The sequence below is a fragment of the Octopus bimaculoides genome, chromosome 24 (genome assembly GCF_046866305.1).
Source record: "Octopus bimaculoides isolate indiv1 chromosome 24, ASM4686630v1, whole genome shotgun sequence".
NCBI lineage: Eukaryota > Metazoa > Mollusca > Cephalopoda > Octopoda > Octopodidae > Octopus > Octopus bimaculoides.
Window position 1 is genome coordinate 32,714,874 of NC_142951.1, and position 24,199 is coordinate 32,739,072.

Here is a 24,199-nt window from a genome sequence, read left to right on the forward strand (position 1 = left end):
AATCCCTGTTTTGGATTTTCTAGGCAGAATCTTACCGAAATTTTACTGAGACAAAACTTAACTGAAGAATTTTTACCACTTTTGACTGAGAGTGGTGTTTCCAAGTACATCACTTTACAAGATCTACTTCCTTTAGGTTTAATGGTAAGCTATGTCTTATTTATTACTGTAACTAATTGTTGTTGTTGTTGCTCCTGTTGTTTAACCCCAAGTCAGTGTTGGTCAAACAGACCTATGCTCTGATCAAACGATCAAAGCTATTCTAACAGTGACTGTCTTGAGAGAATTTTAAGCATGTATATGATGACATTGTGTGATGTGTCCATGGCATGGCTCCAGCTAGGCCACAACTCATGGGCTGAAATAGGTAAAAGAGCGAGAGAGCAAAAGAGTAATTGTTAGGGTGTAGCTCAAGTGAGGTTTGGCTGCTATTTCTTGCATATCAGGTGATCACAAAGAAGCTCCCTTTTCGTTATTGTTGCTTTTGTTGTTTAGTCCATGGTAAGAATGAGCAAAATTATGGTTCAAGACATTCCAGAAGTGACCATTCCATTTATATTTCAGGCAATGTATCTGTATCATGTTACCCAATGCCCCCCCCCCCACCTTTTCTTTTCAAAGATATAATTTGAGGGAAATTTTGTTGTTATTTCTAGCAGGTTGAGCAATGAAAGAAAGGCCTGTTTTTGTTGGCGTTATTTATTAGTGTTTTTATTGCAGTTCTTTATATTCTGAGTTCAAATTCCCACCAGGGCGACTTTGGTTTCCATCCTTTCAGAGTGGATAAAATAAGATACCAGTCATGTACTGGGGTCTGTTTAGTTGACTCACCCCTTTCCTATTATTATTGATGGCCCTGGGCCTAAATCAGACAACAGCTATCCAAGGAATTGAGCTGGCAGAATTGTCCAGTTGTTGGTTTCCAATTTTGGCACAAGGCCAGCAATTTCGGGGTTGTGGGAGGCAAGTTGATTGCATTAACCCCAGCACTCAACTGGTACTTTATTTTATTGACCCTGAAAGAATGAAAGGCAAAGTCGACCTCGGTGGAATTTGAACTCAGAACGTAAAGACATGGAATGCTGCTAAGTATTTCACCTGCTGTGCTAACGATTCTGCCACCTTACACACAGCCTTAGAATGTTTTAGATTATTGGAAAAAAAGTTGGTATAGTATTTATAATGGATTTTTACATTCTGGGTTCAAATCTCACTAAGACCAACTTTAACTTTCACCACTACACAGTCTGTAAAATAAAGCACTGGTCAAGTACTTGAATTGGTATAATTGACTAACAATTAGATTCTCCCTGCAAATTTCTGGTCCCTACACTAGAAACATCATCATCATCATCATCGTTTAACGTCCGCTTTCCATGCTAGCATGGGTTGGACGATTTGACTGAGGACTGGTGAAACCGGATGGCAACACCAGACTCCAGTCTGATTTGACAGAGTTTCTACAGCTGGATGCCCTTCCTAACGCCAACCATTATTATCGTTGCTCAGAAGGCGGTGAGCTGGCAGAATTGTTAGCACACTGGATGAAATTCTTAGTGGTATTTTACCTGTCGCTATGTTCTGAGTTCAAATTCTGCCGAGGTCGACTTTGCCTTTCATCCTTTTGCGGTCAATAAGTTACCATATTTTAATGTGTATAAGGAACCCCCTAATTTTTGGGGCTTAAAATTTGGAAAAAAGGTTTTGTAAAAGATTATCATAATAGGATGAAAGCCAAAGTGGACTTCAGTGGAATTTGAACTCAGAACATAAAAGACAGAAGAAATGCTGCCAAGCATTTTGCCCAGCATGTTAAACGACTCTGCCTGCAATGATAATAAGGGTTTGATATTTTGCCACAAGGGCAGCAGCAATTTTGGGGGATGGGGATGAGTCAATTACACCCTCCCCCAGTGTTCAACTGGTACTTATTTCATCATAGCTGAAAGGATGAAAGGCAAAGTCAACCTTGGCGGAATTTGAACTCAGAACATAGCGACAGGTGAAATACCACTAAGCATTTTGTCCAGCGTGATAACGACTCTGTCATTGTCCAAGTATTGCTGCTTGTAACACAGAGGGGAGGAAGATAAACAAATACAAGAGCCTGACCAGCCAGTCCCCGTGCCAGTCACCATAAAGACCTCAAGTCTTCTCAGACCCTACATTGCCGTTTTCCTACACCAAATCAGGATAACTGCAGCTTCATTGAGAAATGAGCCCTAAGAGGTTTGGGGGTTCGCTGTGGCAGTGAGTATCACTGGAAATTCTCCATAGAAGCAGACTGCTACTACCTTGCCAATTCTGTGGCTTACATCTGTTTCTGCATCACCATTGCTTGTCACTATGCTTCTCAAATATGTGAGGTTCATAATTTCTTCAACTGGTTCTCGTCCAACTTTCACTGGTACCCTTTCTACTCGTTTCCCAGCTTGCATTACCCCCTTTTTTTTTTACTGCTGATTCATAACCCAGTTTTTGCCACTTTCCTTTACATTTTTGTCGTCATTTCTTGTATAATGTTGGGTGATTCTCAGCCAACAGAGTAAACTCATTGGCAAAATCCAAGTCTGTTAGCTGCTCCCTTGCTGTCCATAGTATCCCTACAGCTGGTCACACCATTGATCTTTGCATAAAAAGAAATCGATGACCATCAGAAACAACATTGGTGACAAGAGACAGCTTTGTCTTACTACAGTGATGATCTTAAGAAAACCTTTGTATCCATACTCTGTTCTAATGCAGCAGCTTGAGTTGTTGTAGAAACTGCTCAGTGGACAGACGTAACAGAGTGTGCATGTGGGTATTTATTAACTGTGTACTTTTGATCAAATGAAAATGAAAACAAAATCACCATTAGGTCTGATAGCCGATATTTTAGATCTGTTGTTATCTATTGTAGCAGATAGCATGGCAGCTCAACGTACTATCACTTCTATTGTGATAAGAAAACTATCTCCCTCACTAGCATTTAAATATATTCTTTGAACCTAATCATGAGAGAAATCAGATTATATTGAAGTGATGTATCTGTTGAACTGCTAGAGAATATCTTATGGCTAATATTTTGTTTAGCCAAACTAACAAACAAACTTAAAATAATGTGTAATTTGAGTGAGATTTGGTTAATATTTCTAGCATGTTGAGTGACTGCATTGAGGCTCTTCTTCTCGTTGCTTTGTCTGAAAATATAGGGTAGATCTGCGATTTCAGCCTTGTTTGTATCAATGTGTCTACAATGGAGATATGTCAACTGTTCAAAGGTTGTTAAATGACCTGTTTTCTTCTTGTATTGTCTCTGTGTGTTTGGATGGCTCTTTGCTTTATATCATACATACATACAGATATGCATATACACATACATACATACATGCATGCACATCTACATAAATACGCACACAAACACATACGTACACATATACATACACACACATACATACATAAATATATACATACATTCATAGATATATAGATACAGATACACATACACATACATATATATACCCACACTCATACATAGATACATACGAATACATATATACACACATACATATACATGCATGCACTCATGCATATATACATAAATATATACATACATTAATAGATATATATAGATACATACATACGAACATACATGCATGCACACACATCTACATAAATACACACACACATATATGCATATACATATATGCACACACATACATAGATATTTACATATATACACACATAAATATATTCATAGATTCATAGATATATTGATACAGATATACATTCACACACACATACACTCATGCACACATACACACACCTACACATATATAAACATACACCTATACATGCATACATACACACATACATATACACATATATAAACACATACACGCAGTATATACAAAAACACGCATACACGCATGACCATGCATATATGCATATACATACACATATATATTAACATATATATATACATATACATGCATACATACACATTCACACATATGCATATCCCACATATATATACACACATACACTTATACGTACATACATAAAGAAGCACACACACACACACACACACACGTCTTATTGTTTTCCTTCTTTATCATTTTCCGTACTTCCATACGATAATAAAAGTTCAGATATGATAAGGTGAGATTAGAAGCTCTATATTTATCCTACATGCATTTCTATACCACATGCACTGGATAATGCATGTATAATCACATGGTTTAATAAAAAAAAAACAGAAAGAGTTGGTTCTCAGAAACAGAGATCATTCATTAGAATTTTGATAAATTCAGTCAGATGATCTTGTATTGGGTGTCCCAAAAGCCACTGATGGGTTTCAATTTTTAATCATTTGGTTAATTTTACAAATAAATGCATGAAATTTTGATACAATATAAGGGACCTGATGGAAATTAATATGCACAAGTCAAATTTTGTAACTCTACAATATCATCATCGTCATCATCGTCGTTTAACGTCCACTTTCCATAGCATGGGTTGGACGATTTGACTGAGGACTGGTGGACCAGGACGCGACACCAGGCTCCAATCTGATCTGGCAGAGTTTCTACAAAGTTTAATATTGTCTTCTTGGTCTTTGGATGTTTTTAAAATTTCTGTTTGCATTTGTGCATAAATCACTTTAAATTTTTCTTCATCGGAATTTGCTCTTAGCCATAATAGCTGGGTTTCTGTTCCGAATTTACCAAGAACCACCTTTTCTCTAAGCCTTCTAAGCATTGCAGCCAAATCTCTCTCAAATGGGATCCTAGTATCATTAAAAAAGAAGGGCACATTGGATAGTGTAGTCTTTGATGCACAATGTGTGGGTTAAAAGATACAGTGTCATTGCTGCTGGAATAGCTATGATTATAGGTCTATCAGATCAATGGTTGACCTGGTGTTAAACAACAGAATTGAAAATTGATTTTGTTTTTAATTTCTTTTTCTTTTACAGTTTCTCAATGCATATAAAGGAATTGACAGGAATATCACCAAAGGTTGTATGAATGACACACACATGGTTATGTCCAACATACTAAACTTGTCAATAGGTTGGCAGAAAAGATGTAAGCATGCATCAATATTATCTAAATACACGACACGTCTCTTTCCAGAACATATCGCTTTTGACTTATATTAGAAGCCATTACTATTAGTATGTTTCAGTGGTGTTATTTTTATTATTTGTTTTCACTATATAACTGAACACTGATTTGTGTACATTGTTTACATTTAACATACCCCTTGAGGTTGTCTATGTATAAAAGATAGCTGGATACAACTATAGGTGCAGTCTACAGAAGTGTCTGTAGTCTATGACTGAAGTTCTCAAAATTCTTTTGTCATGGAAATAAGATTTTCCAAAAAATTATACAATCCATATTTTACAGGCTGCACCAGGCTCCAGTTGTCTGTTTTAGCATGGTTTCTATTGCTGGATGCTCTTCCTAACACCAGCCATTTTACAGAGTATACTAGGTGCTTTGTATGTGGCACAATGATTATTGTTTTAGGGATAATATAATATACAAACACACATATATAAAGTATTTATGTATAGTATATATACATATATATATATATATATATATATATATATATATATATATATATATATATATATATATAAAAGGTAAAGTCTATCTTGGTAGAATTTGAATTCAGAATGTACAGACAGACAAACTGCCACTAAGAATCTTGCTCAGTGTGCTAATGATTCTGCGAGCTTGCCACCTTAATAATCCTTTCTACTAAAGGCACAAGGCCTGAAATTTGTGGGGAGGGGACTAGTCGATTACATCGATCCCAGAATTTCACTGGTATTTAATTTAGCGATCCCGAAAGCATGAAAGGCAAAGTCAACTTTAGCAGAGTTGCCACTTTAATAATAATAATAATAATAATAATAATAATCCTTTTTTCTGAAGCCACAAGACCTGAAATTTGAGGAAGGGGTTCATAGTTGATTACATCAACCCTAGTGTTTCACTGGCACTTAATTTATCGACCCCAAAAGGATGAAAGGTAAAATCAGCTTCAGCGGAAACTGAACTCAGAATGTAAAGATGGATGAAATGATGCTGAGCATTTTGCCTGGCTTGCTAATGGGGGGGGGGGGGCAGTCAATTAGATCGACTCCAGTACACAACTGGTACTTAATTTATTGACCCCGAAAGGATGAAAGGCAAAGTCGACCTTGGTGGAATTTGAACTCAGAACATAGCAACAGCTGAAATACCGCTAAGCATTTCACCTGGTGTGCTAACGTTTCTGCCAGCTCACCGCCTTAATAATGATATTAATAATAATAACAACTGGTTGTCATGTTTTCTGCTTCTTTTCCATTTAGTACTTGACGCAAGTGGAAAACCTCCAGCTGGTATTCTACAAGGTGCTGTTCATTGGGCTGGTGATTATGAAAGTTGTCTAAAGATTAAGAGTCCATTTGGTCCAGGAAATATTAGTGAACACAATCCATTGATTCATGGACAATACTGTTCTGTAAAAATAGATTTCCCCAAGGAAGGATTTATAAAAAAAATTCCGGTAAGTTTCCCTTTTTATTTCATAAAACATTTGGAGATAAATAAAGAGAAAATTCTACATCATCCTTTGACCTGGAAAACCTCTCTCTAAACGATGCCCGAAAGTCCAGAGGAAAACGAAATGATAGCAGTGAGTTTCAGAGAGCAGCTGTTGAAGGAGAAAAGCCATTGGAATCAAAGGACTTGTGACTGAGAAGAAACCATATTAAGGATTCAATTCTGGGTGAAAACATAGGTGACTGTTTTCTTAGATGCAGCTCTGAGAACGTCAAAAAGATGTGTTGTTAAAGTGGTAGCTTGGAGAATGGTAAACACCTCCAGGTTGATGTGTTGATACAAATGTCAATGAGAATCACTTCTTGTGCAACTAAGACTGAAAATGCTTCCATTTTCTTTATCCACTAGGCGGCGCTGTTACCCCTTTTCGGTCAACAATTACATGGTATGTCAGTGATCTGGGATATTTGTACCACGCAACGATGCTCAGCACCTGAAATGAAAACTCTCTTTACACCTGCGTTCAGTGAGTAAAAATTATGTTTTTTGCTGTTGGTTGTAGTGGTGGTGGTGGTGGTGATGTAGGTCAGGGGTTTTCAAACTTATAAACACTTATGAAATTTATACATAAATATTTGCTTAAAATAACATATTTTTACATTTATTTATTTAACAGTATTTAACAAAATAGGTTTATTGTCAATTAAAAGATTTCAATTAAAAAACATATATAAAATCAAATTGCCCATAAAAAGTATTTGCTGTCCACAGACCCCCTGTCTTGTCCTTGCGGACCACAGTTTGAAAACCCCTGATCTAAAGGAAAACCTGCCATCAAAATTTTAAATTAATGACTAAGAGTAACTAACGGCCCCTTTCTCAGAGTGAAAGGCAGATTGTATGATGCCTGCATATGTACAGCTATGCTAGGTAACAGTAGAACATGGGCTATGACTACAGAGAATATGCGAAGGCTTGAAAGATGTAGGTGATGTTGATAATGACGGTGATGATGATGATGATGATGATGATGACGATAGTAAAGGTGGTGGTGGTGGTGATGACAATGATGATGATAATGAAGTTGCTGCTGTTGTTGACGTTGTTATTGTTAACGACGATGGAGCTGATGATGATGATGGTGATGATGTGAAGGAGGAAGAAGCTGCTGCTGCTGTTGTTGTTGTTGTTATTGGTGATGATAAGGATGATGTTGTTGTTGCTGATGTTATTGTATAGCTGCCACTTTATAGTGGATATTGAACCTGAAATGAGTGACTCCACACTGACTGAGCAAAAAAGTACGTAATTTGAATATAGTATACAAGAGGGTGCTACAAAGTTCCTCTTTTGGGTAAAAGAAAATACAAGACTATCAGTTAATCATGATTTTATTCAACATATTCCCCTCTCAGATTCACACACTTATTGCAGCGGTCCTTCAATTTTTCTAAGCCCTTTAAAAGAACTCAGAATGTTGGGTTTCCAAACAGGTCTTTCACGATACCCTTAAAGCCAGGAACTTTTCAGCACCCCCTCACCTTTTTTGTTCTTGCTCTAGATATAATCCAAAGATTTGCTCCGGTGAATTTAACAAGTGTTGTCTGCAAGAAACCACCGAATCTCTTGAAGCACAATGAGGCAATCGGAGCTTTGTAAGTATTGAAAGATTTTATAATGTTCCACCCAACCACCCTACCATCTATACACCCCCCCCATACATTTTCCCTTATGACAAAGTTAATCATATACAAACACACCCATGTGTGCACACATATTCATATGCACACATGCTCTCAAACACATGCATATAAACGTACATGCACACATACACACACATACTATGGGTGTATACGAGGGGGGTACTGAAAAGTTCCTGGATTTAGGTAAAAGAAAAAACAGGAGGATCAGTTAATTATGATTTTATACAACATATTTCCCCTCTCAGATTCACACACTTATTGTAGTAGCAGTCCTTCAGTTTTTCTAAGCCCTGTAAAAGAACTTGGAAGGTTGGACCTCCAACTAGGCTTTTCAGTGCTGTACTTTGCTCATATTTTGTTTGAGCTGCCATTTTTAACAAAGGATAAACAATAAAACAAATTTTTATTTTCATCATGCCAATATTATTAACACACACACTGGTTCATTTCCACTCGTTTATCATTAGTCAATTGGGAGGGCAGGGAGCTGGCAGAATCATTAGCACACCGGGTGAAATTCTTAGTGGTATTTCATCTTTAATTACGTTCAGAGTTCAAATTCCGCCGAGGTCAACTTTGCCTTTCATCCTTTCGGGGTTGATAAATTAAGTACCAGTTGCACACTGGGGTCGATCTAATTGACTGGCCCCCTCCCCAGTAGGATAGATTATTAGTCAATTGGTTAAATATCCAACTATCTAATATATTGTTTAACTTCGTTAAACAATAAGTCATTTTCTTTTCTTTTCTTTTCTTAGTTTCAGCTCATGAGCTGTGGCCATGCTGGGGCACCGCCATTTGTATTGTTTTTGTTTATCAAAGCTCTTTCACTGCTACTTGTGAGCTTGTCAATGATTTTTCTCTTGCAAGCCAGACACAAATATTAAATAAAACAAACAAAATAATGGCATGTGTTGTACAACATTGACAACTATTTTCACAACTAAGAATGTCTCGGCATGACTGGATCCTCTTCCTAATGCCAACCACATGTGTGTCTGTGTGTGTGTCTGTGTATGTGTGTATTTATATATAAAATATATGTATAATATATATATATAATTTCAGGGTTTTTTTTTCAGTTTACTTTCTGCTGTTGCTTGTTGGGACCATTTACGATATTTGTTTCAATAAGGACAATTCTACAGAATTTGATTTACACACAAAAGCCACACTGGCGTTCAGCAACTTCAGTTTCAGTCCGTCTGAATTTGCAGTTTCATCTGCATTTAGCAAGAAGGAAGAACCGATACAGGTAATGGAAATGAGTAATGGACTCCAGCGCTATTCGAGAAAGAGCACATTGTCAATTGGTGGAGAACAGCTGGCCATACCGGCCGCAATGGGTGAGGCGTCAGCTACATCATCTTCATCAATAGCAGAAGATGATGAAAGCCCAGAAGAAGCCTCCACAAGCCAAGCAAAAAAGAAAATTGCAGCACCAGTCGTGCCTCCACCACAACCTCCAAGTCCCGTGCTGCCTCCACCCCCACCATTGGAAGACCCAGTACCATTGACATCGTTGTCTGAGGACGAGAGGTATGCTGTCAGCAACATATATGATGACATTGCCTCTGCAGCACGGCCGGACTATTTAGACGCAAGGAAGTCTTCGGAAACTTATGAAATCCTTGAAGTCAAAGAAACCAATCAATCCACGTTACACTCTGCCACTAACATCTCCATGCCAGCAGAAATCAGTTTTGATAGACAAAACAGTGAAATAAGTAAGTGGATCCCTTCTTTAACTTGTTTTTGTATTAATATATTTGGTATTTGTGGAGGTGCAATTGACCCAGTGGTTCGGGCAGCAGACTCGAGGTCATAGGATCGTGGTTTTAATTCCCAGACTGGGCGTTACTCTTTTACTTGTTTCAGTCATTTGACTGTGGCCATGCTAGAGCACCGCCTTTAGTTGAGAAAATTGACCCCAGGACTTATTCTTTGAAAGCCTAGTACTTATTCTATTGGTCTCTTTTGCCGAACTGCTAAATTACGGGGAAGTAAACACACCAGCATTGGTTGTCAAGCGATGTTGTGGGGACAAACACACACATACACACACACACACACACACACACATATATATACATATACATATATACGAAGGTCTTCTTTCAGTTTCTGTCTACCAAATCCACTCATAAGGCTTTGGTCGGCCCGAGGCTATAGTAGAAGACACTTCCCCAAAGTGCCACATAGTGGAACTGAACCCGGAACCATGTGATTGGTAAGCAAGCTACTTACCACACAGCCACTCCTAGTGTTTATTGAGTGAAAACACTTAAAGCTCCACGAGGCTCTGGCAGGGGATGGGTGGCGAACCCTGCTGTATTCTTTCACCACAACTTTCTCTCACTCTTTCTTCCTGTTTCTGTTGTGCCTGTAATTCAAAGGGTCAGCCTTGTCACACTGTGTCATGCTGAATATCCCCAAGAACTACGTTAAGGGTACACGTGTCTGTGGAGTGCTCAGCCACTTGCATGTTAATTTCACGAGCAGCCTGTTCCGTTGATCGGATCAACTGGAACCCTCGTCGTCGTAAGCGACAGAGTGCCAACAACAACAACACTTACATTACACAACCAGCAGAGTATTATTATTATTATTATTATTATTATTATTATTATTATTATTATTATTATTATTATTATTATTATTATTGCCATGCTTTTGTTTTATTTCGTTTTTAGGATCTATTTCAAAACGGGGGCACCAGTTTTCGTTTATGCTTTATGTAGTGTTTTTGGTACCGAAAGACTTTCAAACTTCGTATACTTATCTATTTTGTGTTATAGAACAGAAAAGAATTTTTGTATTCAAATTTATTTCATGTAAAAAATTGTCTTATTTCGATAATTTCTACTAATCACTGACGTCTATTCAGTTGAAAACAGTTAGCGCTGTAACGGTGTATATCGTATTAATCCTCTAACCCTAACGCTAACCCTAACTAGACTGTTAACCCTAACCCTAACCCTAACCTTAAAACTAACCCTAACTCTAGAATCCGAACTCTAAAATTGTTACATACATAGATACGCACAGCGTAATTTATTATATAAACAATATATGCATATAAATTACGATTAAACCGGATGAAATATGTCACAGGGAATAACATTTTTATGACCGCTCAGCAGTAACTCTATTCAGCTGAATAGACGTCAGTGATTGGTTGAAATTACAGAAATACGACAACTTTAACATGGAATAACTTGCGATGTACGTTTTTTTGTTAAGAAGACTAAGAGTAAAAGATGTTTTATATGACACATTCTACCAGTGTCCCAAGTTTCAAAGTGTTTCGTTAAGAAAATACTGGTGCCCCCGTTTTGAAATAGATCCCGTTTTTATTTTATCGTTTTAGAGGAAATTTTAGGAAGTTTCCTGCTCGCTTTCTCAATGAAAAGGAATGCAACCAAGATTTTGACTTGCATGCATTCAGTTGAAATGCTTTCTTCATTGAATGGCATCCGATTCCTAAGCATGGCCTGGATCATCTTAGGCCACACGTATTTTTTGGGGATGACTGATGAAGTCAGTAAGTATATTGGATTTTCTCTGTCCATCTGTCTGGCTATCTGACCCCCCCCCCCCAGCTTTCTGGCTACCTAGCTGCTTGGTTACTTGGCTATCTGGCAACCTGTTGGCTTATCCATCTGCATAAATATATATGTGCGTGTATATATATATATATATATATATATATGCTTATTTCCCTTTGTTTTTGTTTCCATAACGGTTATTTTTCAAATAGAACCTCTGGTGGCTGGATAACTGAAGAGATGGTTGGAGCGGAACACCGCCCGGACATCGGAAACTCGGAGTATTATCATGGCTACTGAATAAGTGTCACATATTTTTACAGATACATTCCTCTATTTGCATAATATTGAGGTCTCTTTCTTTCTTTTGTTGCCATTCCTGCCAAATATATATATATATACACACACACACACACATATACATACGCATATACAAATACATACATACATACATACATACATACATAATACATACATACAATACCGATTGACCTTGTCTTTCATCTTCTTGAGGTCGATAAAATATGTACCAGTGGAAAACTGGGGTCAATGTAATCAACTTTTCCCCTCCCTTAAATTGCTGGTCTAGTGTCAAAATTTGAAACCAATGCCATTCTACTGTTTTCATATTCTGTCACAGAAAACCCCCTGAGTGCCATGCCCATTGCCCAAAGATTTACATTCGAAGCAGTTTTCTCAGCCACCTTTGCAGTTGATACCTTCTTTTTACTCAGGTAGGCACATTTTTGTTTATGACTTTTTTCTTTATTTTCTTCCTTGCTTGAATCATAATAAATATATATGTGTAGAACAAATAGAAAGATATATTTTTTTCAACACGTAAATACTGAACAGTATATATAAAGGATAAGAGCAGAATAATTTGCCAGCAACCAGCCATGAGGATTCAACTCACACCCCTACAATGTCCAGTTGGAGTGCTCTATCCTTTAAGCTAAACTGCTGACCAGCAAATTCTTCTGCAATTTTAGAAGTTTTAAAGTCATCCAGAAACGTGTCAAAAAAATATATTTCTTCCTACCTGCTCTACAATACATTTCAATGCTTCAAAAACAAACTTATGTTTGTTTACATATAACATAATATACATGTGTGTGTGTGAAAAATGAATCCCTTAATTTATCTCTATGTTTATGTTATTTTCCAGTGGTACCCTCTTGACATATTCCTTCATTGATAATTTCTATTCACGGGGTGAAAGTGGACTGAAGTATATCTTGAAGATATACCTATTGCGTTTCCTGAGGTAAGCAGCATTTCTCGTTTTACAGTTGTCATATTTCAATCACCTCTAAAACATTGATATATATATATATATATATATATATTCCTCTCCCCTTCACCGTTCTCTATCTATCCCCCTGTCTTCCTCACTCTTCCTCCTTTACTCTCTCGTTGCTCACACGTGACCATCGGCCATCTTTCTTTTCCTAACTTGAGTTTCTTTCTTTCCTTTCGATCAGCTATAGAGATCAGACGCATTCTGATCTGTCTCCTGTCAAAGCTTGTTCCTCCAGCGTTTGCCACCTCACTTTGTTATGGCTTAGCAGCCCTTACAGTTTGTTTTCACTGTCCTGATTTTTTTACCAACTTTGACCCTCAGCAAATCCCAAATTTTATTTAATTTGCTTTGCGGGAACAACTGTTTTGTCGAAGGCGCATCTTGTCATAATTGCTCAAAATTCGGAGTAGATAAAACAGCCGACAGCTGATGAAGAGTCGTTCTTTATGTTGCTTGCCTTGTTTACCATTTGTTTCTTTTGTTGTTTGCAAAAAAAAAGTTCATATTCCATGTTTTCGTATTTTGTATTTCATGTTGTTTTCGCATTTCATGCTGTTTATGTTCTATGATGTCCTGCACCTATATATACATATGTATATACATATATATATATAAGTAAGTACATATATGTATGTATATATGCATATATATTATTTATATTATATCATATTATATATATATATATATATATATCTATATATGCATGTAATTAAGGGATCAGCAACAGTTGCTTATAAACATAATTAAGGGATCCCTTAATTATGTTTATAAATTCATAAGAACTTTTAAATAAGTTCTTCACCGATAATGGTGTTTACATACCGAAGTGCTTGGTAAAAATTATTAATTATTAATTTATTAATAAATTAATATTTCTTTACCCTTTTATTTGTAATATATATGCATGTATGTATGTATGTATATATATATCTTTGTCTTTTTTATTTCCAGGTTGACCCCTTATTATGCAATAGTTCTAATTTACGTAACGTGCTTGATGCCATACATGTTTGAAGGTCCCTTTAACGATTTGAGTATCGAAACCCCTTGTCGTGAGAAGTGGTGGTCAAACCTCATATATTTGAACAACATGTATAAAATAAAAGATATGGTAAGTGCTATCAATCTGCAAGGTGGTTTCTTGGCCAAGCGACTGGCCAGACTGGAACTTTGGCTGATTATCTTTTGTTTTGTTTCTATAATTACCAAATATGAAACTAAGAATATTTTTGAGTTACTTTGGTGGTATTTTGCAATGTTTTGGCTTTGGTGGGGTAGCATCATCAACATCATCATCATCATCATCATCAACATCATCATCATCATCATCATCATCATCATCATCATCATCATCATCACTGTCATCATTGTCAATCATTATCATCGTCATCATCATTGTTGTCATCAGCATCTTCATCATCATCATCATCATCATCATCATCATCACTGTCATCATTGTCAATCATTATCATCGTCATCATCATTGTTGTCATCATCATCATCATCATCATCATTGTTGTTGTCATCGTCGTCATTATGATTGTCATCATTGTTGCCAACATCGTCATCCTCATCGTCCGTCATTAGCATCTTGATAGGGTCACACCCAAATGGAACTCTGTAAAGACCACACCTCTCTAGCATCTTTTTATGGCCACGCCCATCTGGAACTCTGTTTAAGATCATACATGATTAGCATTGTGTTAGGGTCACGCCCATCTAGAACCCTGTAATGGCCACACCTCACTAGCATCTTTTCAAGGTCACACCCACCTGGAACACTATTAAAGATCATATGTGATTTACATCTTGTTAGGATCACACCCACCTGAAACCCTGTAAAGGCCACACCTCTCTAGTATCTTTTTAGGTCCACACCCACCTGGAACTCTATTTAAGATCATACATGATTAGCATCTTGTTAGGGTCACACCCACCTGGAACCCTGTAAAAGCCACACCTCTCTAGGATCTTTTTAGGGCCACACCCACCTGGAACTCTATTTAAGATCATACATGATTAGCATCTTGTTAGGGTCACACCCACCTGGGACCCTGTAAAGGCCACACCTCTCTAGCATCTTTTTATGGCCACACCCACCTGGAACTCTATTTAAGATCATACATGATTAGCATCTTGTTAGGGTCACACCCACCTGGGACCCTGTAAAAGCCACACCTCTCTAGGATCTTTTTAGGGCCACACCCACCTGGAACTCTATTTAAGATCATACATGATTAGCATCTTGTTAGGGTCACACCCACCTGGGACCCTGTAAAGGCCACATCTCTCTAGGATCTTTTTAGGGCCACACCCACCTGGAACTCTATTTAAGATCATACATGATTAGCATCTTGTTAGGGTCACACCCACCTGAGACCCTGTAAAGGCCACATCTCTCTAGGATCTTTTTAGGGCCACACCCACCTGGAACTCTATTTAAGATCATACATGATTAGCATCTTGTTAGGGTCACACCCACCTGGGACCCTGTAAAGGCCACACCTCTCTAGGATCTTTTTAGGGCCACACCCAACTGGAATCTTAGGATCACACAATAAAAGTAGAACATTTCTATTCCCCAATTTTTTGATTTGTCAATTGTCATTTTCCATAGTTTTGCTGTTCACCATTCTGTCTCTCTCGCATCATCGCTTCTTCTCCATTTCAGTGTATGAGTTGGACTTGGTACTTAGCGAACGATGTGCAGTTCTACAGCGTTGCACCAATTATTCTATCACTGATAACTGCGTAAGTTTGTGCCATGTTTCTTAAGTGTGGGTCATGCCTGGACATGTAACAGGGTTATTTTGGACAAACAGACTATAGGTAAGTGGTTCATGTATTGGTGAAACCCCAGCTATGCAGTAACGAAGTGGTTCACTTCACAATCAAGAGACCCAGGGTTCAATCTCACTGCATGTCATTTTGTGCAAGGGTCTCTGCTGCCATAGCCTCAGGCTAGCCCAAGCTTTGTGAGAGAGATTGGGTAGATGGAAACTGCAAGGAAGCCTGCTAGCTGGATTGTACCTGTTGTCCAAAGTTACAATGCAGCCACTCAGAGTCTTTATTCATTACTGGGAGAAAAACATGATGTTGTTGACGATGATGATCATTAATTATGGAATCGTTAAAAAGAATTGATATCCTCCTCCTCCTCATCGTTTAACGTCCGTTTTCCATGCTAGCATGGGTTGGACGGTTTGACTGATGTCTGGAGAGCCAGCGGTTGCACCAGGCTCCAATCTGATCTGGCAATGTTTCTACACAGCTGGATGCCCTTCCTAACGCCAACCACTCCAATAATTCTTTTGGAACAGTGGAACTTGAAGCAGATAAAGCTATAAACAATTGCAATGTTAGGTTAAAAAACCTTTGAACAAAAAAGTCAAAGGCTACCCATGCCTTCGATTTTTTTTCCATTCTATTGTTAATTTTGCCAGAATAAAATTATGTTTCTGAAATCGGCCATTATTTTCAGAACACCCTAATAGAAAAAGCACAACAAAGATATTCCATCAAATGATGCTATTGCCTATTATTTATGTTGTTTATGTTGTTTTGCTTTCTCCCATTTTTCAGGCTTCCATCAGTTGGATTTCTGGTGGTGACTTTCCTGTTTTGTGCCTACGTCGCAACCACAACGGTACTTTGGCAGAAACTATTAAACGAAACATCGTGAGTAAAGTCTCTTTTTATGTGGCAGTCATTGCTGAGTTGGCCACACATTGGTTCAAATAGACCCTCCTCCTCCTCCTCATCATCATCATCATCATCCTCATCTCATCATTACCACCAAAACCACCACCACAAGATTGTATGATGCCTGTGCTATATGGCAGTGAAACATGGGTTTTAACTACAGAGGACTTGTGAAGGCTTGAAATAAATGAAGCTACTATGCTCTGCTGGATGGGTAATGTCGGTGTGTAAGCACGACAGAGTGTAAATGATTTTAGAGGAAAACTGTGTATAAGAGGCATCAGATGTGTGCAAGAGATAAAACTGTGCTGGTTTGGTCATGTAATGCATATGGATAAGGACAGCTGTATAAAGATGTGCCAAGCTCTAATTGTAGAGGGAACCAGTGGAAGGGGTAGACCCAAGAAGACATTGGATCAAGTGGTGAGAAAGAATCTTCAGGCACTGGGCCTCAGTGAGGAAATATCAAAGGACCAAGAGTTGTGGTGTGCTGTCTTCTGCATAAACAAGCTTGTCCTTTGCAGGTGCTGGTGTCACATTATATATATATATATATATATATATATATATATATCAATGGTATATACATTTACTATGATACATAGATGGCTGTTTTAGTATAATGCTGTTTCAATGGTGCTCACTGAGGTATTCATTTTCTTTTCTTCATTTCTTGCTTTATTTATTGTTTTATTGTTTTTTTTCTCAGAATTACATACGATGATGTTCACACGAAACCTTGGACCAGGATGAGCCCATTTCTCATTGGAATATTACTTGGATATTTCTTACGAATGAAACTCAGGAAACGTAGCATTTCAAAGGTGAGGAATAACATACTGGAATGGTCTTGTTGCTAGGTGATGATGACGCACAAACACACACACACACACATCAATGTTTGTTTTTATGTCAAGTTGTAATAAAAACAATTTTACATTAAAAAAAAAAAATCACTCAATACTTTGTGTAGAGTATATATTTATTCTTTAACAAGAATACTATTGACAGGGACTTCAAAGTTTCATCCTACTCTCTCTTTCTCCATTTCTTCAGCGCTCTCTGTTTTTCTCCCTCTCTCCCTCTCTCAACTCTCCATGTTCCTTCCTCCCCACTTCTCTCTCTTCCTCATGTACCACCCTCAATTTCCTCCCCCACATACAATCTCCTCACTTTCTCCCTCTCTCTCTTTCACTCCTTCTCTCAAATCTTTACCACTCTTCTCCTCCCACCTCTCTCACTTTTCTTGTTTCCTTTCATTCTTTTTATATTTTTTTCTCTCATTTTTTTTCTTTTCTTTCTTTTTTTTTTTTTTAACCTTATATTTTTTTTTCATTTCCTTCAATATTCTTTCATTCTACCATTTCTGCAGCTGTTCCTCTCCGTCGGCTGGTTTGTCGTGTTGGCTGTCTCCATGGTGATTTGTTACATAAAATACACTATGTATAAAGCAGACAATCCAATGAGCTGGACGAAGGCTCAAACAACATCCTACGAACTCCTCTCTCGTCCAATCTGGGCTTTGCTTGTCTCATGGGTGATAGTTATTTGTGCTTCAGGAAACGGAGGTAAGCTCTTAAAACAGTTTCATGATACACAGCTATTGTTGATGTTGTTGTTGTATGACAGCACGTGGCTTAGTGATTAGGGCATTCAGCTCACAATCATAAGGTTATGAGTTCGATTCCTGGCAGCAAATTGTGTCCTTGAGCAAGACGCTTTATTTCACATTGCTCCATTCCACTCAAAAATGAGTTGTACCAGTAATTCAAAAGAAGCCAGCTTTGTCATATTCTGTATCATGCTGAATCTTCCTGTGAACCGTATTAAGGGTACACATGTCTGTGGACTTGCCCGTTAATTTCACGAGTAGGTTGTTCTGTTGATTGGATCAACTGGAACCCTTGTCCTGGTAACTGATAGAGTGCCAGCCATTTGTTGTTGTTGTTGTTGTTGTTGCTGGTAGTGATGGTGCTATCGTGGTTATTTTAGTGAAAGGTGATGAATCTAATGCTTTTTGTGTGTTTTTAAATGGCTTATAAACACCTCCCAAGTGGCAATTGTTTTGTTTCAGCACACGATCTCAGATCAGGTCACTTGCTATGCAAGTACATCTCTGTAATATATATATATATATATATATATATATATATATATATATATATATATATATATATATATAATTATTATTAAAATTATAATTAAGGGTATCTAAAAGATACCATTATGCTAGATATAGTAGCCAAAACTTTTGGCTGCTATATCTAGTATGGTGGTATCTCTTAGATACCCTTAATTATAATTTTAATAATAATTATTACCTATGAGGTTTTCATTCCCATGTTAGCCACCTGATATGACCGGTATTTTAAATAACGATCTTATCCTTATTTATATAAATGTATATATATATATATATATATATATATATATATATTTTATTTATTTATTTATGTGTTTCAGCCAAGTGGCTGCGGGTATATTTATTTATTTATTTATATATGTGTATGTATGTATATTTATTGTGTATATAAGTATATATATTTTACATCTTGCAGGCATTGTGACTAACCTGCTCTCCTGTAGTGCTTTCATACCCTTAGACCGACTGACCTACGGCGCTTTCCTTCTCCATCCAATTGTTATGAGTATTGCCAAAAGACTTAACATGGTGACTATTTATCTATCAACGCCAACAGTGGTAAGTAAAACTCATTTTTTTTTTTAATCTTCTCCAGTTTTCTGAAGTATGTGAAAGGGCATAGCTCAGCAGTTAGAGTGTCAGGCTTACAATCATGAGGTTGTAAGTTCAATTCTCAAACCAGGCTGTGTGTTGTGTTCTTGAGCAAGGCACTTTATTTCACGTTGCTCCAGTTCACTCAGCTGTACATATGAGTTGCAATTTCACTGATGCCAAGTTGTATCGGTCTTTGCACTTCCCTTGGATAAGATCGGTGGTGCTGGGAGGGGAGGCTGGTATGCATGGGCAACTGCTGGTCATCCGTAAACAACCTTGCTTGGACTTGTGCTTGGGAGGGGAACTTTCTAGGTGCAATCTGCTTGCGAAGGTGCATGAATCAGTGTTTAGGCTGTTGCACATGTGATTGTGAGGTAATGGTTTTCATTCCCAGAACAGATATTGTGCAGTGTTCTGGAGCAAAATACTTCATTTTATGTTGGTCTGCTATCATTTTGTCATCTGACATGTGGCATGTTGTGCACCTGTACAGGTAATTTTGATTTGATGGAGTGAATGAGTTTATGTGAACACTTGACCACAATAAACAGATCAAATGTGTGGTTGTTCAGCAAGAAATTGCAGAACCTTTAAACTAGGATAAGAACAACATTTTTACTGCACCAAAACAACCTGAGGACAAAGCATCTGATGTAGAATTAATCAGCATTGTTTCAGTGATGTCAAAATGGCTGTGCCAAACCTTCTCATAGCCAGAGGAGAAGTATATAGATTGAGGGTGGTAGGCTTAGGTAGAGAGCGAATATACTGTATATATTTGCAGATAGGTTTCACCCTTAGTTTGGGGTTGTCAAAGTAAGTATTTGCAGTTGACTCATAGATAGGCCCCTTTATAACATAAACGGCCCCTTTATAACATAAATATAACTAATATTTGTTAAGAATTATCAAATATTCACTTTTATTTCAAAACTTTGCTTACAAATATTAAAGTGTTTTTGCAGAAGTGACTTTATGAAAGTAGTCTTAATTGATAAATCAAGCTTGACTACTGGTGTGCCACCGTCTACTTCAGATCCCTGTGATGTTGAGTGGATAGGTCGCACCCCTGATGTTTATCGAAAATTTTGGTTAAAAAAAAAGTGTGACCTATCCATGAGTGTGTATGGTAGCTTATTAGCTGAGTGGATCAGAAGTTGTTGAAGGAGTGATAAGAGCAGAAACATAGAAAAGACACATAATGTCAGTGAACGAAAGGTTGCTAGTTGTGTTGGTGATTGAAACTTTGTCAATCAGTGGCTGACGGCCCGTTTTCGGGATGTGTATAGCAGCATCAGTAGTGGTAGCACTGATGGTGGTGGTGGTGGTGGTAGCAGTATAAGTGGCAGCAGTATTGTCTCAGATATGTGAAGGTTGCTGTAATGTGGGACACACTTTAAACTTTGATGGAAGATCAGTGACTGATTAGTTAAGTGAAGTGTCTTGAGATAATGATTTCTCACATAAGCACAAAGCCCCACATCACCGCCTTCCCCCACCTCCCACTAGTGGTTGAGTGGTTACCAATAGGGCAAAAGACAAATTTAAACCCAGGGACAGGGGTGTCAGTGGGGGACGAAAGGAGGGTCCAAACTCAAAATGTAAAGAGATGTAATTAAATACCATGTTTTTTTTGGCAAGCATTCAGTTGATTCGGCCAAATGCAGTCCTTAAAAATAATAATAATTATTATTATTATAATTATAAAGGTGGTGACCTGGTATGATCCTTGGCACACCAGACAAAATGCTTAGTGGCATTTCATCGCAAGGTACTGGTAAAACTGAGGCTTTAGTATATAACACTTGTCCAAGGTGCTGTGCAGTGGGACTGAACCCGAAACCACCTGGCTACAAAGCAAGTTTCTTAACCACACAACTATGCACACATCTGTATTTACCCTGCACGCATCAGTGAAATCAGGGTATTGTAATCACTCATCTTAGTCTGTTTGTCTGTGTGTTTGCAAAATTACTGGAAAATGGCTGAACGGATTTTCACCAAATTTGGCAGAAATACTCATTGAGTAAATGGCTTGAAATGATGAAAATTTGGTTTGAGTATCTTCAAACATACATAAATACATACATTGATATATGATCTTGTGTGTGTGCATGTGTGCATGCACACGCACGTGTGTGTGTATAGTGATATATTTGAGGGTTTTGTTTATTTACGAGTTGATTTCTTAATTTCACCGGAGTATAAATACCTGTAATGGTGACACTTGAAAGCATGGTTAAGTAACGCATTGTAAGCCACACAATGATTTGCAAAAAGATTTATCTGCATGCGGATATCTTTCTTTCTTCATTCTTTATTTATCTGGCAGATTTACACTTAAATTGGCAGATAATACAGACACATGCTGTGTCATTCATCACAACCATTATTCCTTTATTCCTCTATTCTTTTATTCATTCCTTAATTCTCTAAATCTTCTATTTAATTCTTATTTTTCTCACACATATACACCTATAATTAACCATAGAATAGTAAAATACACTGTGTCATCTATCTTCAGCATTATTCCTTAAATACTCTATTTTTTTTTTACTCATTCCTTTATTCTCTAATTCTTTTATTCTTTATATCTTTCCTCAGATGTACACCTTCATCGGCCATTTAGTACTGACGTACGGTGTGTCGTTCGTCACGACCATTATGTTCGACTCACCCGTGAGAATGATCACCAAAGTATTTAATCGGAAGTAACAGATCGCATTGTGTACATAAACCAAGTTGTTTTGCAGTTCAGTTCAGTCAAATTGAAAAATATGACCCTTTCACACCTACCTTCATCAATGTGTTAATTTTCTCGTGATACATATATACATCCTGTACACACACACACACACACACACACACACACACACACACACACACACACAAGCATTCATATGATTTCGTGTATATTCTCAAAGCAGACACACACACTCACTCACACAGGTTTTATCTCCCCAAAGTCTTGCGAGGGAAACTCTGCTGTGAGACACAGTGCCACAGTGAATGCCTTTCACATTCTAGTTTGGAAGAGCATGTCAAAAATGCATGTACTTATATATATATATATGTATATATAAAAGAATGAAATAAAAAGACCAATGACATTCTACATAAAATATAAATTTAGTTATGCCATTGGTCTCTTGATCTCATTCTTTCCTTATATATACACACGCTAATACACGACCCATGTTATATTCCCCATTCATGTTACAACAACATCTGGGGCAAAACTAGTCGGTATACAACACTTACTCGGTAGTACCTGTATCTTTAGGGTCTGGTTGACTCCATTACCCTTCATAACCTTTATATATATATATATAATTATGGTTGTTACTTTAAAGCAGATATAACAACTGGTTGAACAAGGTGATAGGTGAAACTTGAAATCCAAGTCAACCATCCGATTCACACACATAGATACATACAAAACACATTTATACATACATACTTACACATAAACACACAAACACACACACCCCCAACATAAGTACATATGTAAATTCATGCATACGTCTACACAAGCACAATAAAGACATTATCAATCCATGTACAAACACATACACACACACACATTCCAGCTTATAGCATTCTGTAACTCACTGTCCCTGTAAAATTCTAAGACAGAGTCTGGTTATTGAAATGACTAACATTTCGTCCAAGGACAGAGACACAAAGAACTCAATACTGGAATGCGTATAAGATGGAAAATATAAGCCCTTGATATTAAATACATACCTCACCAAATGTTATGAGTTTTCTTTTACTTTTGTTGAAGTATTGTCATTCTTGGCACAATGCCAGTAATTTTGAAGGGAGAAGCAAAGATAATTTTATCAACCCCCAGTGCCCAGCTGGGCCTTATTTTATCGACCCTGAGAGGATGAAAGAAAAGTTGACCATGGTGACATTTGAACTCAGAACATAAAAGGCCAGAAGAAATGGCACCAAGCATTTTATCTGGCACGGTAACGATTCTACTGGCTTTTCCACCTGATTGTTGTGTGCATAATAAGATTTACAGGAGGCGCAATGGCCCAGTGGTTAGGGCAGCGGACTCACGGTCATAGGATCGCAGTTTCGATTCCCAGACCAGGCGTTGTGAGTGTTTATTGAGCAAAAACACCTAAAGCTCCACGAGGCTCCGGCAGGAGATGGTGGCGAACCTTGCTGTACTCTTTCACCACAACTTTCTCTCACTCTTTCTTCCTGTTTCTGTTGTGTCTGTAATTCAAAGCCTTGTGGCACGCTGAATATCCCCAAGAACTACGTTAAGGGTATACGTGTCTGTGGAGTGCTCAGCCACTTGCACGTTAATTTCACGAGCAGGCTGTTCCGTTGATCGGATCAACTGGAACCCTTGATGTCGTAAGCGACGGAGTGCCAACAATAAGATTTACAAAGATATCAACCAAGGGGGTATGAATTAGTGGAAGCTTAGGGTATTGACCCAGATGTCTTGCAATACCTTTATGGGATCTGTGCATTCTGATTGAATCCTGCTTCCAATTGCAGGAAAAAAAAAAAAGAGAGAGAAGGGGTTTCTCTGGGACGAATTGAAAGCAGGCCAGGGGAAGTCTTTTAGCAGGTCCCTAAATATTGCAGCAGTTCACACTCAACAAATATGGGTTGTCTATTACATGTTTCGA

At 37.7% G+C, this 24,199-nt stretch overlaps 1 protein-coding gene across 2 annotated transcripts in view; it reads left to right on the forward strand.

Moving 5' to 3' along the window:
- LOC106880684 (uncharacterized) overlaps nt 1–23,297 on the forward strand; it is a 23,662-nt gene extending 365 nt beyond the window's left edge. The window contains exons 1-16 of one of the 2 annotated variants that reach the window (XM_089341483.1): nt 1–144; nt 4,961–5,072; nt 6,356–6,552; nt 6,957–7,074; nt 8,110–8,203; nt 9,320–9,978; nt 11,622–11,795; nt 12,440–12,533; nt 12,968–13,066; nt 14,054–14,213; nt 15,774–15,853; nt 16,685–16,780; nt 17,514–17,628; nt 18,177–18,372; nt 19,363–19,505; nt 22,146–23,297. The exon at nt 1–144 is cut by the window's left edge and continues 365 nt beyond it. In XM_089341483.1, the coding sequence (XP_089197609.1) occupies nt 1–144; nt 4,961–5,072; nt 6,356–6,552; nt 6,957–7,074; nt 8,110–8,203; nt 9,320–9,978; nt 11,622–11,795; nt 12,440–12,533; nt 12,968–13,066; nt 14,054–14,213; nt 15,774–15,853; nt 16,685–16,780; nt 17,514–17,628; nt 18,177–18,372; nt 19,363–19,505; nt 22,146–22,256 (2,592 nt within the window). In that variant the 3' untranslated portion in view covers nt 22,257–23,297. The remainder of the gene's footprint in view (nt 145–4,960; nt 5,073–6,355; nt 6,553–6,956; nt 7,075–8,109; nt 8,204–9,319; nt 9,979–11,621; nt 11,796–12,439; nt 12,534–12,967; nt 13,067–14,053; nt 14,214–15,773; nt 15,854–16,684; nt 16,781–17,513; nt 17,629–18,176; nt 18,373–19,362; nt 19,506–22,145) is intronic. The other variant, XM_014930741.3, reaches the window with a different exon arrangement.
- Nucleotides 23,298–24,199: the final 902 nt, after the last annotated feature.